General features: G+C 36.4%; 2 protein-coding genes across 3 annotated transcripts; both read left to right on the top strand.

The window, feature by feature from the left end:
• The first annotated feature begins 18 nt into the window (after nt 1-18).
• Nucleotides 19-2,619, top strand: LOC310726838 (mpv17-like protein). Of its 2 annotated transcripts, XM_083542822.1 has the most exons (6): nt 19-254; nt 592-727; nt 868-1,338; nt 1,482-1,552; nt 2,349-2,378; nt 2,459-2,619. In XM_083542822.1, the coding sequence occupies exons 3-6, from the start codon at nt 876-878 to the stop codon at nt 2,588-2,590; spliced, it is 696 nt and encodes a 231-aa protein (XP_083398948.1). In that variant the 5' UTR covers nt 19-254; nt 592-727; nt 868-875; the 3' UTR covers nt 2,591-2,619. The 2 variants fall into 2 exon arrangements, with proteins under 2 accessions (XP_083398948.1, XP_083398949.1); XM_083542823.1 differs by lacking the exons at nt 19-254; nt 592-727 and having other exon boundaries at nt 738-1,338.
• Nucleotides 2,620-7,747: 5,128 nt separating this feature from the next.
• On the top strand, nt 7,748-12,386 carry rpl18 (ribosomal protein L18). The gene is made up of 7 exons (XM_083537322.1): nt 7,748-7,877; nt 8,724-8,810; nt 9,509-9,616; nt 10,998-11,096; nt 11,520-11,643; nt 12,048-12,117; nt 12,253-12,386. Exons 1-7 carry the CDS (start codon nt 7,875-7,877, stop codon nt 12,326-12,328), a joined length of 567 nt encoding a protein of 188 aa, XP_083393448.1. The 5' UTR covers nt 7,748-7,874; the 3' UTR covers nt 12,329-12,386.
• The last annotated feature ends 4,274 nt before the right edge of the window (nt 12,387-16,660 follow it).

Here is a 16,660-nt window from a genome sequence, read left to right as displayed (position 1 = left end):
ACGTTAGTAACATTAGCAGTAACTGAGAGGGTGGAGACCTATTTTTAGTACTGCTACAGTCCAGCTGCTTTACGGAGAGCCACTGAAGACCATGTGCTTTTGGGCTGGAGGAAATCCTCTCAATATCAGCCACCTTGAGGAATTTACTATGGAGAATCCCAATCATTGTGTGGTGTTGATACAATCTTGTGAAGGGTGTGTTTAGCATTTAAACTTATTTTGAGATTACATGCAAGATAACTGATCTCAAGCAGGTGAGTTAGTTACTTTACATTTGTACTTTTAGAATAATTTATAATGGTGCTACTTTTAATTTACACTTAAGCTCTTTATGTGCTCTTTGTGCAAAGTGCTGCACAACAATTGAATATTGGTTGTTTTTCAGTTGGAAAAATTAGTAAATAGATTTTTACAACTGAATCCCTGTACATTTTACTGTCTCTTCCGAAAGCAGATTGTGATGTATTGAGCTATATCTTACTCCAGTGCGCTTATTCCACACTATTTCAGCATGTGTTATTTTCTCACGTTTTGCATTGTCTGATAAAGGCTTATCATTAAGGCTTAACACACTTTCATTTATCTTCATAGAACTTTGACCCACTGCAGAGGCTTGCTTTTATTGGCCAAAGCATGAACTGATCTGTTGTCTTCTGAAGCCAATTGGATTAAAGTTAGATAGAACATACAGTCTGTGTCAATCACATTAAAATCTGTTAGCCGTATGGTGAGTTATATCTTTTAGTCCCTTTGAAAGGTTTTAAATATGTGTAGTATGCTTATCAATTGTTAAAGATTATATATTTTACCAAAGGGTATACTTTGTTCTTCAAAAGTCTCTGCTTATTCTTTAATCTTCCATTACAGCTGGCAGCATGAACAGAGTATGGGCCATGTTCAGATCCTACCCATACATTAGCAATGTGGTGGGCTATACAACCCTGTTTGCCACTGCAGACTTGATTCAGCAAGGCATGTTAAGAGACACACATGGCCAAAGCACAAAGCTTAGTGGGGAAGTTTCTGAAGAGGAAGCATCAATAACATCCAGAGAGGAAGGAGCTATGTCTCATCTAGAAGACACTGAATGGAGAAAGCATTCAGCAAAAGAAGAGAATTCATCAGGAACGGTGTCAATTGTTCCAATTCACAGTGTTGACTTGAGCCAGACGTTTCGTGTAGCTTTGGTGGGATTATGTTTTCATTCCAACTTCAACTACCACTGGTTACGTGTATTAGAGAAAAGGTTTCCAGGGGCAGGGGCCAAAACAATATTTGTTAAAGTGTTTCTGGATCAGCTAGTTGCTGCTCCTGCAACAATAAGTGCCTTCTACATAGGTGAGTAACCAAGTTTGTCCAAAACTTAACCTATTCTAAGAACATCCCAAGTTAAAAAAAAAGATGTATTCAAAAGTTGATGTAATTATTATTTTAATTAATTTACTTTTGTGGTTTAGTATAGAATGTTTATATTTTTAAAGGGTTGAGCACTTTAGAAGGGAGAGAAGACCCCTTGGAAGACTGGAAAAATAAATTCTGGACTTCTTACAAGGTAAATTTAGTATACTATTGCGTGTTAACTAGAAGTCTTAACTAGTGTTTTTAAACCTTTTTCTCTCATGAACTCTTACATTACTTTATTCAAATATTTCATAATTACTAATATAATTATGTTACCATATAATTATGGCAACATATGCACTGATCCTTAGACAGATATGTATTAATAGTATATTTCAAATATAAAGGGGAGTGTAGATTGGAGACAGGTGTGGGTGACTAATAGGAAGGAGAGGCTGAGCGAGAGTGCAGGAGGGAGGCGTGGCTGGTGGTTCTCTGACATATACTGTTTAACTGTGTATGTGAGAAATGAAATCTTGATTATATTATTATCAGGAAATATCGGTCCATTTTCTATGAAAGCACTCTGGCAGTATTTTTGATTAAAATGCTTATACTTATGTACTTGTTGTAAAATGTTGTAATTATGTGCTAAAATAACCATGAATAATAATAAGGTACTTATGGAAGGCATCTTTAATATATGCTGACATGAGAAATATTCTAAACAGGGGACTTTGTGCTTTACAATTTCTCAGTACCCTAAGTTTTATTAAGTTCAAGATTTGAATTTATAGAATGGAACTTGTGGTGATTCTACAACACAACTATTAAAACGGATAAACATCTTGTCCTTAAAATAAATTGTTTTTTACCTGTTTGCAAATGGCAGCGGTATGAGAGGAATAGAATATTTTGGGATGTTTTGTTTTCGGTAAACAGCCTTGTCATCATTCATTGTTATTCATAATCATTTATCTATTTAATATTTATTTTTATTTTGGCAGACTGGGGTTGTCTACTGGTCCATAATGCAGGTATGATAAACTCCATTAGCATTTATCCATTGATCCTTAAAGTTTAACCCTCAGATTTTCTGTTGTTTTCTTCATTACAGGCAGTAAATTTCTCTCTGGTTCCACCGATTGCACGCACAGTTTTTGTTGGAGGAATCTCACTGGGCTGGACTGTCTTTCTTTGTCATTTTAGACAGCAGAAGAATGAAGCTCATTCCAGTTACCCTAAATAGAATGCAATAATCATGTATCATTAAATAAATACGAGCCTGTTTGACTTTAATCAAATTACGAGCCTGTTTCTTCAATCTAGCAAAAAATGGTGGAATCAAAGTTCTCCTGCTCATTTGAATATATGTTAAGTAAATGTGCTTATATTATAAAATCATTTCTGTAGACCACTGAACTCTTTTGATGTTTTGCTCACTTTGTAAATGGAAAAGGTTGTTGGTAAGTGAAACCAGACTTTTAGAAGATGAGTCGTTGTAGTTCAAAGAAATGGCATGGCCATGTGACTGTGCGGAAGCGTCTTCATATACTGCTTTTAACATGCGTCAGGAGTTTCCTGTGTTTCAGTGCCTGTTTTGATGACGTTATACACTTGAATTCCAGATACACAGAAATAGATATTATACTGTGATAAAAAGATGATGGTGTGTGTGTGTGTGTGTGTGTGTGTGTGTGTGTGTGTGTGCGTGTGTGTGTGTGTGTGTGTGTGTGCATATTGAAAGAAAGGGGGGGGGGTGAAGGTGACAGGCACGATTGAAACATAAACTCAGTAATGTATATATATATATATATATATATATATATATATATATATATATATATATATATATATATATATATATATATATATATATACAGTGAGGAAAATAAGTGTTTGAACACGCTGCTATTTTGCAAGTTCTCCCACTTAGAAATCATGGAGGGGTCTGAAATTGTCATCGTAGGTGCATGTCCACTGTGAGAGACATAATCTAAAAAAAAAATCCAGAAATTACAATATATAATTTTTTAACTGTTTATTTGTTTGATACAGCTGCAAATAAGTATTTGAACACCTGTCTGTCAGCTAGATTTCTGACCCTCAAAGACCTGTTAGTCTGCCTTTAAAATGTCCACCTCCACTACATTTATTATCCTAAATTAGATGCACCTGTTTGAGGTCGTTAGCTGCATAAAGACACCTGTCCACCCCATACAATCAGTAAGAATCCAACTACTACCATGGCTAAGACCAAAGAGCTGTCCAAAGACACTAGAGACAAAATTGTACACCTCCACAAGGCTGGAAAGGGCTACGGGGATATTGCCAAGCAGCTTGGTGAAAACAGGTCCACTGTTGGAGCAATCGTTAGAAAATGGAAGAAGCTAAACATGACTGTCAATCTCCCTCGGACTGGGGCTCCATGCAAGATCTCACCTCATGGGGTCTCAATGATTCTAAGGAAGGTGAGAAATCAGCCCAGAACTACACGGGAGGAGCTGGTCAATGACCTGAAAAGAGCTGGGACCACCGTTTCCAAGGTTACTGTTGGTAATACACTAAAACGTCATGGTTTGAAATCATGCATGGCACGGAAGGTTCCCCTGCTTAAACCAGCACATGTCCAGGCACGTCTTAAGTTTACCAATGACCATTTGGATGATCCAGAGGAGTCATGGGAGAAAGTCATGTGGTCAGATGAGACCAGAATAGAACTTTTGGGTCATAATTCCACTAAACGTGTTTGGAGGAAGAAGAATGATGAGTACCATCCCAAGTACACCATCCCTACTGTGAAGCATGGGGGTGGTAGCATCATGCTTTGGGGGTGTTTTTCTTCACATGGGACAGGGCGACTGCACTGTATTAAGGAGAGGATGACCGGGGCCATGTATTGCGAGATTTTGGGGAACAACCTCCTTCCCTCAGTTAGAGCATTGAAGATGGGTCGAGGCTGGGTCTTCTAACATGACAATGACCCGAAGCACACAGCCAGGATAACCAAGGAGTGGCTCTGTAAGAAGCATATCAAGGTTCTGGTGTGGCCTAGCCAGTCTCCAGACCTAAACCCAATAGAGAATCTTTGGAGGGAGCTGAAACTCCGTGTTTCTCAGCGACAGGCCAGAAACCTGACTGATCTAGAGAAGATCTATGTGTAGGAGTGGGCCAGAATTCCTCCTGCAGTGTGTACAAACCTGGTGAAAAACTACAGGAAACGTTTGACCTCTGTAATTGCAAACAAAGGCTCCTGTACCAAATATTAACATTGACTTTCTCAGGTGTTCAAATACTTATTTGCAGCTGTATCATACAAATAAATAGTTACAAAATCATACATTGTGATTTCTAGATTTTTTTTTTTAGATTATGTCTCTCACAGTGGACATGCACCTACGATGACAATTTCAGACCCCTCCATGATTTCTAAGTGGGAGAACTTGCAAAATAGCAGGGTGTTCAAATACTTATTTTCCTCACTGTATATATATATCAAATGCAATCCTTTTAGTTTAAATCTGAGTTCCCTCAGGAAAGTCTCTGCTTTGTCTACGCCTTGCATTTTAAGCACATTTTTATTATAATTGTTAATATTAACATTAAGAACTTACACAAAAATGGTAGGGGTATAAAAAAGAATCTAGAGATAGCACCGTGTCACTATGGTGACTCACACTTTACCAGAAATATGATTTGCTGCACTTCCAGCCCTTTACTAATGCAAGCAATATGCATTCTTTAACATTTTATGCACATCTTCAAGAATTTGACAATTCCACATATCGAGCAAGTAAATGAATGAAGGATGGAAAGATGAATACGTGTTAAAGTATGCTGAAATAAGTAGAACAGTTAAGTAGATATGTAGAATATATCTTTAGAAAATAATTACATGTAAAACACACACACATTACCCAAAATGGGTCTAGGATATATATATATATATATATATATATATATATATATATATATATATATATATATATATATATATATATATATATATATATATATATATATATATATTTTTTTTTTTTGTTTGTTTGTTTTTTTATTTTATTTTTTCAATAAAATGTAATAAATTGAAATTTTTATTTATTTATTTATGTAAAAAATTGTGTGTATATATATATATATATATATATATATATATATATATATATATATATATATATAAGTTTTTACATAAATAAATAAATAAATAAAAACTTCCATTTATTACATTTTATTGAATCATTTAGAATGTTAGTAAAATTTATTGAAATTCAATCAACATAATAAATAAGTGTATTGCATTAAAAAAACTTTCTTTTCGGCTTCTCCCGTTAGGGGTCGCCACAGCGGATCCTCCGCACGTTTGATTTGGCACATGTTTTACGCTGGATGCCCTTCCTAACGCAACCCTCCCCAATTTATCCGGGCTTGGGACCGGCACTAAGAGTGGCTGGGGATGGTTCCCTGACCGGGAATCGAACCCGGGTCGCAGTGGTGGGAGCGCTGCATCTTAACCATTAGACCACCAGGGGACCTTAAATAAGTGTATTGCATTTATTTTATTTGTCTATATTATTTAAACAAGCAGGCATGTTATGTAAAATTGTTTTAAAAATGTAAACGTTGATGATGAAGAAATGTTAATAATAATAACCTTAAAAAAAATAAATGTAACCGACCAAAAAACCGAGGTACGTACCGAACCATGAATTTTGTGTATCAATACACCCCTAAAATGTACATGCATATTAAAATGCTTATAAGTAATAAAAGTAATTTTTTAAATGAAAACATTACAATTATTTTATCACTTACTTTAAACGCATGTTGGCTTTTAGGTTTATTTTTTTCTGGTTTCAACACATTATCTATGCTTTCGCGTATTCAATATTTTCACTCCTGGATGTAAGTAGTGTATAATTTATAACAATCTGGAATCAAACTGTTATGAACAATGAAGTCATTACAAGGTCTGAATTAACAAGTTTTCTTTTTAGTTCAAACAAATGCTGCAGATCTAAAACAAGCAAATCTTGTACTGTCATTACCCCTGTTACTGTGTGTTACTGTATTACCCCGTTACTATGTGTTACTGTCATTACCCGTTACTGTGTGTTACTGTCATTACCCCTGTTACTGTGTGTTACTGTATTACCCGTTAATGTGTGTTACTGTATTACCCCTGTTACTGTGTGTTACTGTCATTACCCCTGTTACTGTGTGTTACTGTATTACCCCGTTACTATGTGTTACTGTCATTACCCCTGTTACTGTGTGTTACTGTCATTACCCCTGTTACTGTGTTACTGTATTACCCCTGTTACTGTGTTACTGTATTACCCCTGTTACTGTGTGTTACTGTATTACCCCGTTACTATGTGTTACTGTCATTACCCCTGTTACTGTGTGTTACTGTCATTACCCCTGTTACTGTGTGTTACTGTCATTACCCCTGTTACTGTGTGTTACTGTATTATCCCTGTTACTGTGTGTTACTGTATTACCCGTTAATGTGTGTTACTGTATTACCCCTGTTACTGTGTGTTACTGTCATTACCCCTGTTACTGTGTTACTGTATTACCCCTGTTACTGTGTGTTACTGTATTACCCCGTTACTATGTGTTACTGTCATTACCCCTGTTACTGTGTGTTACTGTCATTACCCCTGTTACTGTGTGTTACTGTATTATCCCTGTTACTGTGTGTTACTGTATTACCCCGTTACTATGTGTTACTGTCATTACCCCTGTTACTGTGTGTTACTGTCATTACCCCTGTTACTGTGTGTTACTGTATTATCCCTGTTACTGTGTGTTACTGTATTACCCCGTTACTATGTGTTACTGTCATTACCCCTGTTACTGTGTGTTACTGTCATTACCCCTGTTACTGTGTGTTACTGTATTACCCCTGTTACTGTGTGTTACTGTATTACCCCGTTACTATGTGTTACTGTCATTACCCCTGTTACTGTGTGTTACTGTCATTACCCCTGTTACTGTGTGTTACTGTATTATCCCTGTTACTATGTGTTACTGTCATTACCCCTGTTACTGTGTGTTACTGTCATTACCCCTGTTACTGTGTGTTACTGTATTACCCCTGTTACTGTGTGTTACTGTATTACCCCGTTACTGTGTGTTACTGTGTGTTACTGTCATTACCCCTGTTACTGTGTGTTATTGTCATTACCCGTTACTGTGTGTTACTGTATTACCGCTGTTACTGTGTGTTACTGTCAAGTCAAGTCAAGCCAAGTTTTTTCTATAGCGCTTTTCACAACAGACATTGTCTCAAAGCAGCTTTACAGAAATCAACAGTTAAGGTGAATCGTGTGGATTTAATTCATTACCCCTGTTATTGTGTGTTACTGTCATTACCCCTCTCTTCCATCTCCGTATTACACATCGCTAAAGTGCTGACCAATGAGGAAAGAAGTTGTGGTCACGTGTCATCACGGTGCCACCGTGTTCTCGCTGAACGCTTTATCGCGAGATTGCGCTACTTCCTTTTCCCTTTTCCCTCTGAGTCCAAGATGGTAGGTAGCAGGCTCGGCTATTTTGGAACGTTTACTTTGAAAATCTGTAGCCATCCTGGTGTCTCTGTTGTCATACGTAAAGGAAATGCATTTGTTCGAATCACAAAGATTTACACGCATGAGATTTTGTGAAGATTTGTTGCTCATTAGCAGTTATATTGTTATATACTGATATCCCGAGTCGAGCGGCCTTTTCTTATAGCGGTGTCAAAGCGTGTGTATTGTACTGTGGCTGTTTGGGTCATTTTAGTTCAGCGGTAATAATTTTTCATCTTTGAAGAATTTTTTTTTGTTAACAAAACCGAGTTCACACATTAAACACGGTTTAGTTGAATGAAACCAGTAGACTTGTGTAGTAGCCGGGGGCTAACTCCATAACTCCCGGTGTAGCCGCACACAGTCACCTAGTGTGTGTGTGTGGTGTAAGGGAATGCACGGAATATCAAGAGTGTAGACATATATAATTTACAACAAAATAGCAATACTTTTTTTTGTCTCACATCTACGTTAAGTCGCCATATGCGCTTATACGATTAGCCAAGTTACTGAAGTAGCTAGCCGGCTAACGCTAGCATAACTCATTGACTGGAATAACTAGTAGTGTGTTCACATGTGGGTGAGAGATTTTCTCTTCGTGTGTGTGTAATATATATTTTATATATAATGTATGTGTGTGTGTGTATGTATGTATATGTATATATATATATATATATATATATATATATGGATGTGTGTGTGTGTGTGTATATATATACACACACATGGCCTGGCTTCCAAAAGCTTAGTGTACATGTATTAAAGCGCCAACATTGCAGTGTATAATATTCCTGGTCGCTGTGTCAACAGGGAGTTGACATCAGACACAACAAGGACCGCAAGGTGCACAGGAAGGAGCCCAAGAGCCAGGATATCTACCTGAGGCTCCTGGTCAAGGTGCGTAACTTTGGTGTCTGGGTTTTTTTTTCTCCAGGATCTCTTTCAGATCCATCAGGCCTTTTTCTTAGTGTAAGTCACAGCATTTAGTCGATGCTTTTGGGTTGCTTGCTGTTTTAATCGCCTGTAAATAAACAAAGAAAACTGTAGAAAAAACAGATTGTAGAGCTGTAAATGTATACATTTTTTTACAATAACTAGTCAAATACTGACAATTTATGTTCTTCAAAATTTAATGAACATATTTGTGCTTAAAACACCCCCCCCCCCTGTTTTTTTTTTTTTTTTTTTTTTTTTTAAGCAAGATATTAAATTCTGCAGCTGTAAGGCTTTTTTTTTTTGTTGTTGTTTAATTTAGCAGCTTGCACGGGCAGAAAAATGCTGCCCTTCCCCAACCCAAAACACATTGTGCGTTTACTGCAGTTAAATTATGATTCAGTATTTTTCTCAGTGCTGTCAAACCGCACCTGATTTTAGCATAAAACCAGACTGTCTTGGTCAGATAATTTTTTCCCCTGAGCACAAGTCTACTGTCTCACCTACTGAAACAAGCTGAACCACAAGGAAAACTTCAGGGTTCTGTTGAAATGGACTGAATGCTGTTTATGCAAAAGCACAGTCATATATTAAATTTTTTGTCAGATTGACGTTTATCATGTTACGTTTCCATGTCGTGATAGTTGTTTATTTTACAATAGTTGTACAGGTTCCTGGCTCGCCGTTCAGATGCTCCCTTCAACAAGGTCGTCCTCAGGAGACTGTTCATGAGCAAGACAAACCGACCCCCTCTGGCTCTGTCTCGCCTGGTTAGTATCCACATTGCATGTCTGAAAGAGTACTGCAATCCTGTAAAAAGTCTAAACACTTGTTAGAAATGAATATAATAAACACTGAACACGTCACTGTTGGCCTGCAGTTTTCCTGTTGGCAAGTTTTTTTTTTTTTTGTTTGTTTTTTTTATAAAAACACAATGGTAATGTTTATCAAACCACCCATAGAAAACTGAATAGAACCTCGCATTAAGATTCTGAGAAATCATGATTTGTGTATAGTTTTAATTAAGACGACTTCTGCTACGGTTTAAAAATAAGCGCCTTCTTATTTGAACTGTTCAGCTGGGCAACGTATTTTCATTGTTAGTCAATCTACACACTTTTGAAGGATATTTATGAATGTTTATATTAAAATATGTGATGGGCTTATGAATGTTTCTTCTGGTTGATGCTGCGATTTTAGTTTTTTTTCTCTGAAAGTTAGAGCCGCTCTGTCGTCATGGTGGGATGTTAGTGTAGTGTTCAATAGAAAAACATTTCAGCAATTCAGGTTTCACTTTTGGCTGCTAAAAACAAGAGCATGATGTACTCATTTCGCTCACCATTTTTCAGTGATGTTCGGTGTCTCATTTAATAAAAAAAGTCAAATATTGGGGACAATTGAACAAGTTCCGGAATCGGTGTCGATATACGGCAAAAATTTTGGGACTTGTCTGGGCGCAGTGGTGTTGATGGCAGGATTCACTCAAGTTGTAGCTTTGACCAATAAATCAATCTTAAAAGCCACTAAATATGATATATCTTGAAAGATTTTTTTCCTCAGTTGCTGATGAAAAAAAGCGGTGTTTTAAAAATGCTCATCATTATTCGAATATTATGGTTTGCTTCTCTTTAAAGAGCTATTGTACAGTTTACTTCCGATTTTTTTTTATTAAAACTAACACTACCAGGTTATTACCCTAAGCTCTTAATTTTCAGTCTTACTGTCACGGAGTGTGCATTTATTAAATTATTGTTTTGTGTGTTGCACATAGATTTATTTTGTGCATAAGATTTTTAATTATTGTAACGTTTCCCCTCCGTCTTTCTTCTTGCACATAGCATGTTAAGTAGTGAAAACACAAACACCTTCACAAAACAGCGTTCCTATTCTTACCCATTTTGGGTCAGGGCTGTCTTAGAGCTTTATACTGAAAATACTGTATTTTAAAAACTTTAGATGGTAGTTTGAGGTTTAGAGTGGATGCATGAGTTGTTGTTTTAAAACTCTTAAATTATATGCAAGTTCCTCGAAATGAAAAAATAATTAACTTTACTGATTAAAGTAGGCCTGAATTTGCTGTAGTTCCATTTTAAATGTTCAGCTTTAATCGACTGTTCACGATTGGATTTTTCTACTCTGCTTTATACTCAGATTCGTAAAATGAAGCTTAAGGGACGTGATAACAAGACAGCTGTTGTTGTGGGAACTATCACTGATGATGTCAGGATTCAGAACATCCCCAAACTGAAGGTGAGTGTTAAATATGCTTTCTTTCGGATGTTGGATATAAAACTAGTTATTTTGTTTTGTTCACATTTGAACAGACATTGAAATGGTTATTTATGTGGGTCCCAGTATGAAGTGTAACTTGTGTATTTAGCTTTTAACAGATCTTTTAACACCGTGGTTTTTGAGTTGGGTGAAAAGTGAATCTGTGGAACAGCTTTGAGCGAATTCTTTAGACACTTATTAAAATATTCAATTAAGCTCATTTGGATTTTGATTTCCCCTAAATTAATGACTTTAGGTGCATTTTAATTCTGTTTTGTTTTTTTATGTTAAGGTAGTTTGATCCAGTTTAAGTTGGAAGTTCGGCTTTGTTTTAGTATTTTGGTTGGTTAGGTATAGCAGCTGTAATTGTTATGGAAGAATAACTCTGTTGCTTTTGTCCAGGTGTGTGCTCTAAGGGTGACTTCAGGAGCTCGTAGGAGGATCATGAAGGCTGGAGGCCAGATCATGACTTTTGATCAGCTGGCTCTAGCTTCCCCCAAAGGACAGAACACTGTGCTACTGTCAGGTGAGTGAGTGTTCAAACAGGATATATGTTAATCCAGATAATGTGCTCAAAGAACTATTTAACATTACATTATGCCGTAATGCAGAAATAATTACAAATATTCAGATGGTGACTTTTTAATAGGCTATTTTACATGAACGGAGTGTGCTGTCCCATTAGCAGAAATTACTAGCAAAAACTGAAGAGGGTGGCATTGCTGTTGCCTACACTGCAAACTCAATAATCGTCAGTCTCCCCAACTAGAACGCAGTTTGCTTACATATTTTTTAAATACAATGTGTTAATAATGTGCAGTTGTTTTGTTGAATCTGCACATAAATCTTCCTCAAGGTGATTCTTTTTGAGAAATCCCATTTTAAAGCACATGTTCTTGAACTGCTTTCTTTCATGGTTTGTTTTTAAAGGACCTCGCAAGGCCAGGGAGGTGTACAGACACTTTGGAAAAGCCCCTGGAACTCCCCACAGCCATACCAAGTAAGATCATGCCTATTTTTTTTATTGTTTTACTGCTACAGTTTAGTATGATTTTTTTTTATTATTTTTTTTATATATATAGTTTGTGTACACACCACTAGAGTGATTTTTCTATTTTGATTGTTTTTCCCGCAGGCCCTACGTTTGTTCCAAAGGAAGGAAGTTTGAGCGTGCTCGTGGTCGCAGAGCCAGCCGTGGCTACAAGAACTAAGTGGTGTCTTTGTTTTGTATTCATCAAAATGCAAATAAAGATGTGATATTCTACCCCATGGGTTTCTATGTGACCTTTTAATTTGTATACTGAGCAATATAAAGTCAGTTTGAATAATCTTAGATCTTTAATAATCATTTTATGACCTCTTTTTTTTTTTTTTTTGCTCTACACAGAGAATTGTGTGGTGAGATTTACTGAAGATAAGGTGGTTTAATCTGTTCCGAGTAAACTACTAGAGTAAAATTGATCCATTTATATAGTGCAATGAAAAAGTGTAAAGAAGTGGATGTAAATTTCTTTTTTAATTATTTTATACATTTATAATGCCTGGTTATACAGAAAGCAGTTAAGTTGCATTTGCAAAAGTATTGCATAATACCGCTGCAAAAATTTGTTGCATTCTACATGATGGTTGAATCGTGTAGCTCTTACATCATGTATTACCGCATTAATTGGAAAATGTGGCGATGTGAATGGTATTAGTTATATATACGGTTGTACATGTACATAAATGTTGTCATAGAGTTCTGTTAAGTTTCAATATTAATGTAAAAGCAGCTGAAGTTGCGTCAGTGGAAACTATGCTCTAAGTGTAAAGAAGTTGTGGCTATTTTTTGATTATCTGTTTTCAGTTTGATTGGCTTTGGAAATGCATTTGAGCAGCAGTGGTGGTGGGGGGAGGGGGTCTTTTTTCCAAAACACACTGAGCAGGTGCTATTTCTGAAATGCTTTTCAAAGTGCACTTTTTCACCACCTTTGGTAATAAACATGAATTTTACTGACGTCTGTCAACTGTAACGTGCAAAGTAAATGCATTGCACGTTAATGCATGACATTTTTGTATGCCATTTGTAATGTCAATTTACTTGCTTGTAAAATTATTTGTATTCCCCCCCCCCCAGTGAGGCTCAGATTATATATAGTTTATGCATTTGCACAAACTGCATATATTCAACTAACTGGCTCTTTTTTACTGTAGTATATTGGCACTAATCTTTAATTGGACTACAATACTCTTGCAGGCAGAGAAAAGCACTTGTATCCTTGATTGTTCAGCTTAAATCCAAATATTTTTGTCAGCTGATTATAAACATCAGCCTCTTTTAAAATGCCACCTAATAGAAATGATTCTCTTATTCCTAAATAGTGGGTTTTTTTTTTTTCTTTGATAGTAATTGCAATTAATTTTATCTTTCAGAGGTCAATTGAAAGATTTCAAATGCATGCTGTTCTGTCAAGCCTCCTAATATTTGTGCACTAGGTGCTTACACTGATAAACCATACTTTGTTTTAGCAATTAATTCTCTTGAGTAATTAATACCATTTGCTTTGTGCTTAATGCGCATAGTCTTATTTTTCAGAATCTTACTGTACTATGTTTCAGATAGAAAGAGCACAGAGCTGAAAACATCTTTAAATCCCAATCAATGCCAGTCATCTCTTCCATTGAAAATTATTTCACCTTCAGTTGAATATTTTAAAGAATGTTGAGAAAAATAGAAAAATCAGTGAGCTTTTAAGGGGCCATTTTTAAAGAATTTTAAAGAAATGTGCTCCCTTTTTTTGTTTCATGATAATTGGAAGAACATGGAAAAAATTGTGAAACACCATTGAAAAATGTGCACAGTGTAGTAAATCTGTTTTATATAAGTACAGTATGTGATTAGACAATGCGTAGATGGAAAAACATTTTTGGATGAAAAGGTGTATAGATAGGTACATACAGTGCATTCAGAAATTTTTCACAGCGCTTCACCTTTTCCATTTTTTATGTTACAGCTTTATTCCAAAATGGATTAAATTGATTACTTTCCTCAAAATTCTACAAACAAAACTCCTTCATAATGACAACGTGAAATAAGTTTGTTTGAAATCTTTGCAAATTTATTAACATGTACATAAGTATTCACAGCTTTTGCTCAATACTTTAAGTACTTTTGGCACCAATTACATCAAGTCTTTTGGAGTATTATGCTACAAGTTTGGCACACCTATTTTTGGGCAGTTTCTTCCATTCTTCTTTGCAGAACCTCACAAGTTCCATTAAGTTGGTTAGGGATTATCTGTGCACAGCCATTTTAACATCTCTCCAGAGATGTTCACTTGGGTTCAAGTCTGGGCTCTGGCTGGGCCACTTAGGGACATTCACAGATTAACTACACCTTTGCCATCTTGGCTGTGTGCTTAGAGTCGTTGTACTGCCCCAGTCTGAAGTCCAGAGCGCTTTTGAGCAGATTTTCATTAAGGATGTCTTTGTACATTCCTGCATTCCTCTTTCCCTCAATCCTGATTAATCTCCCAGTTCCTACGGCTGAAAAACATCCCCACAGCATGATGCTACTACCACCATGATTCACTTTTTTTCTCATTGTCTAAGCATCCTTCAGATGCCTTTTGGCAAATTCAGGCAGGCTGTCATGTGCCTTTTACTGAGGCGTGGCTTCCATCTGGCCACTCTGCCATACAGTGCTGCAAAGATGGTTGTTCTTCTGAAAGGTTCTTCTCTCACCACAGAGAAATGCTGGAGCTCTTTCAGAGTGACCATCAGGTTCTTGGTCACCTCCCTGACTAAGGCCCTTCTCACCCGATCGCTCAGTTTGGCCAGGCGGCTCCGCTCTAGGAAGAGTTCTCGTGGTTCCAAACTTCTTCCATTTATGGATGGTGGAGGCCACTGTGCTTATTTGGACCTTCAATGCTGCAGAAATCTTTCTGTAAATTTCCCCCAGATCTGTGCCTCGACACAATCCTACAGACAATTCCTTGGACTTCATAGTTTGGTTTGTGCTCTGACATGGACTGTTAACTGTGGCACCTTATAGACAGGTGTGTGCCTTTCAAATCACCTCCAATCGACTACATTTACCACAGGTGGACTACAATCTAATTGTAAAAACATCTCAAGGACGATCAGTGGAAACGGGATGCACCTGAGCTCAATTTTAAGAGTCATGGCAACGGCTGTGAATACTTATGTACGTGATTGTTTTCAGTTTGGGGTATTGTAATGAATTGAATCTATTTTGGAAAAAGCCTGTAAAATAGCAAAATATGGAAAAAGTGACACGCTGTAAATATTTTCTGGATGCACTGTATATAATGTATGTATGTACATTAACGGTGTACATACACAGTTATATATGAAGCAATATTATACTGCAGCCTAAAATGCTTGCATCACAGAAATCTTGAGAAACAAACTAAATTATTTGGTATTACAGACTTTATCATTTATTTATTTAATTTTTTTTCTTTTTATTTATATATTAGCAGTTTTTTTTCTGTATACCTCAAACATCCACCATGAAGTCCTGAACTGAAGGAATGATTTAACAAAGTATTTTTGTTTGGATATTTGTTATAACGTTCCTTAGAGTTGTTTAGAGTGTTTAAATAAAATGCATTAAAACACCAAAACTAACGAAATGCAGTTCACAGTATAAGAGCCTGCGTTTCAGTATATCAAAACAAAACCTAATCCAGCTTTATTTTGCCATTGTTGTGCGTATGTATTGAGGGAGAAAAATGTTAGAAACTATATTGGTTTTGATGTTAAGCCTACTCGATGCAGTGGTGAGTGGCTGTTATGTATAGGTATTCTTCAGAAAAAGGCGCTTTTTCACAGAAAAGTCTCCGTTCAGTGTTTCTGTGGTTTTATGCTTACAGTATTCACCATAGTTTAGAATTTGTTTTTGTATTTGTCTTGTATGTGGGAAAGAGCTTTCTCAGTTGATGGAGTACAAGATTATATTGTGCTCAAGTTTAAAGATGGAAAAAAAAACAAAAAACAATCACTGAAAGCAGGCACATCCAGGCCTCAGATATAATTGGTTTACTGAGGCATTTTGTAAATAAAGTAGGTCACTTTATGGCAAGTGCTCAGCAAACTGCTGAGCAACCTGGAAACACACAGTAAGCTTATAATTCTTATCAATTGTTCTAACTCCACTGACTCATTTCTCTCTTGGGCTAATAGCAGACTGGATGCTGATACATGCATTTAACATTATTATTCGCACACTGAGTGTATGTGTGTGTGTGTGTGGGGGGGGGGGATTACTGGGGTGTTAAAGAGCTCTTTATGAGTTTCTAACGTCTTTCGATGTTTCTACCAGCTGCAAGCTTCTCTGACAAGGAAACACTGTAGTGCGTTTAAGGGTTCTCCCAGAGTGACAAAAAACCCTGAAAGGCTTCTAAATTGAGTTTTCTAAGTGTGTGAGAAATATTATTTCTTGAGTGATTTTACAGTGTGGAAAGAAATTCAGTTTTATCCTTGTTGTAGTATGTGAAGATCAATTGAGTTCTTTATAAATATTTATAATATAATTATAA

The sequence above is a fragment of the Silurus aristotelis genome (assembly GCF_946808225.1).
Source record: "Silurus aristotelis genome assembly, chromosome: 1".
NCBI lineage: Eukaryota > Metazoa > Chordata > Actinopteri > Siluriformes > Siluridae > Silurus > Silurus aristotelis.
This window is presented reverse-complemented; position numbering and strand designations above follow the sequence as displayed.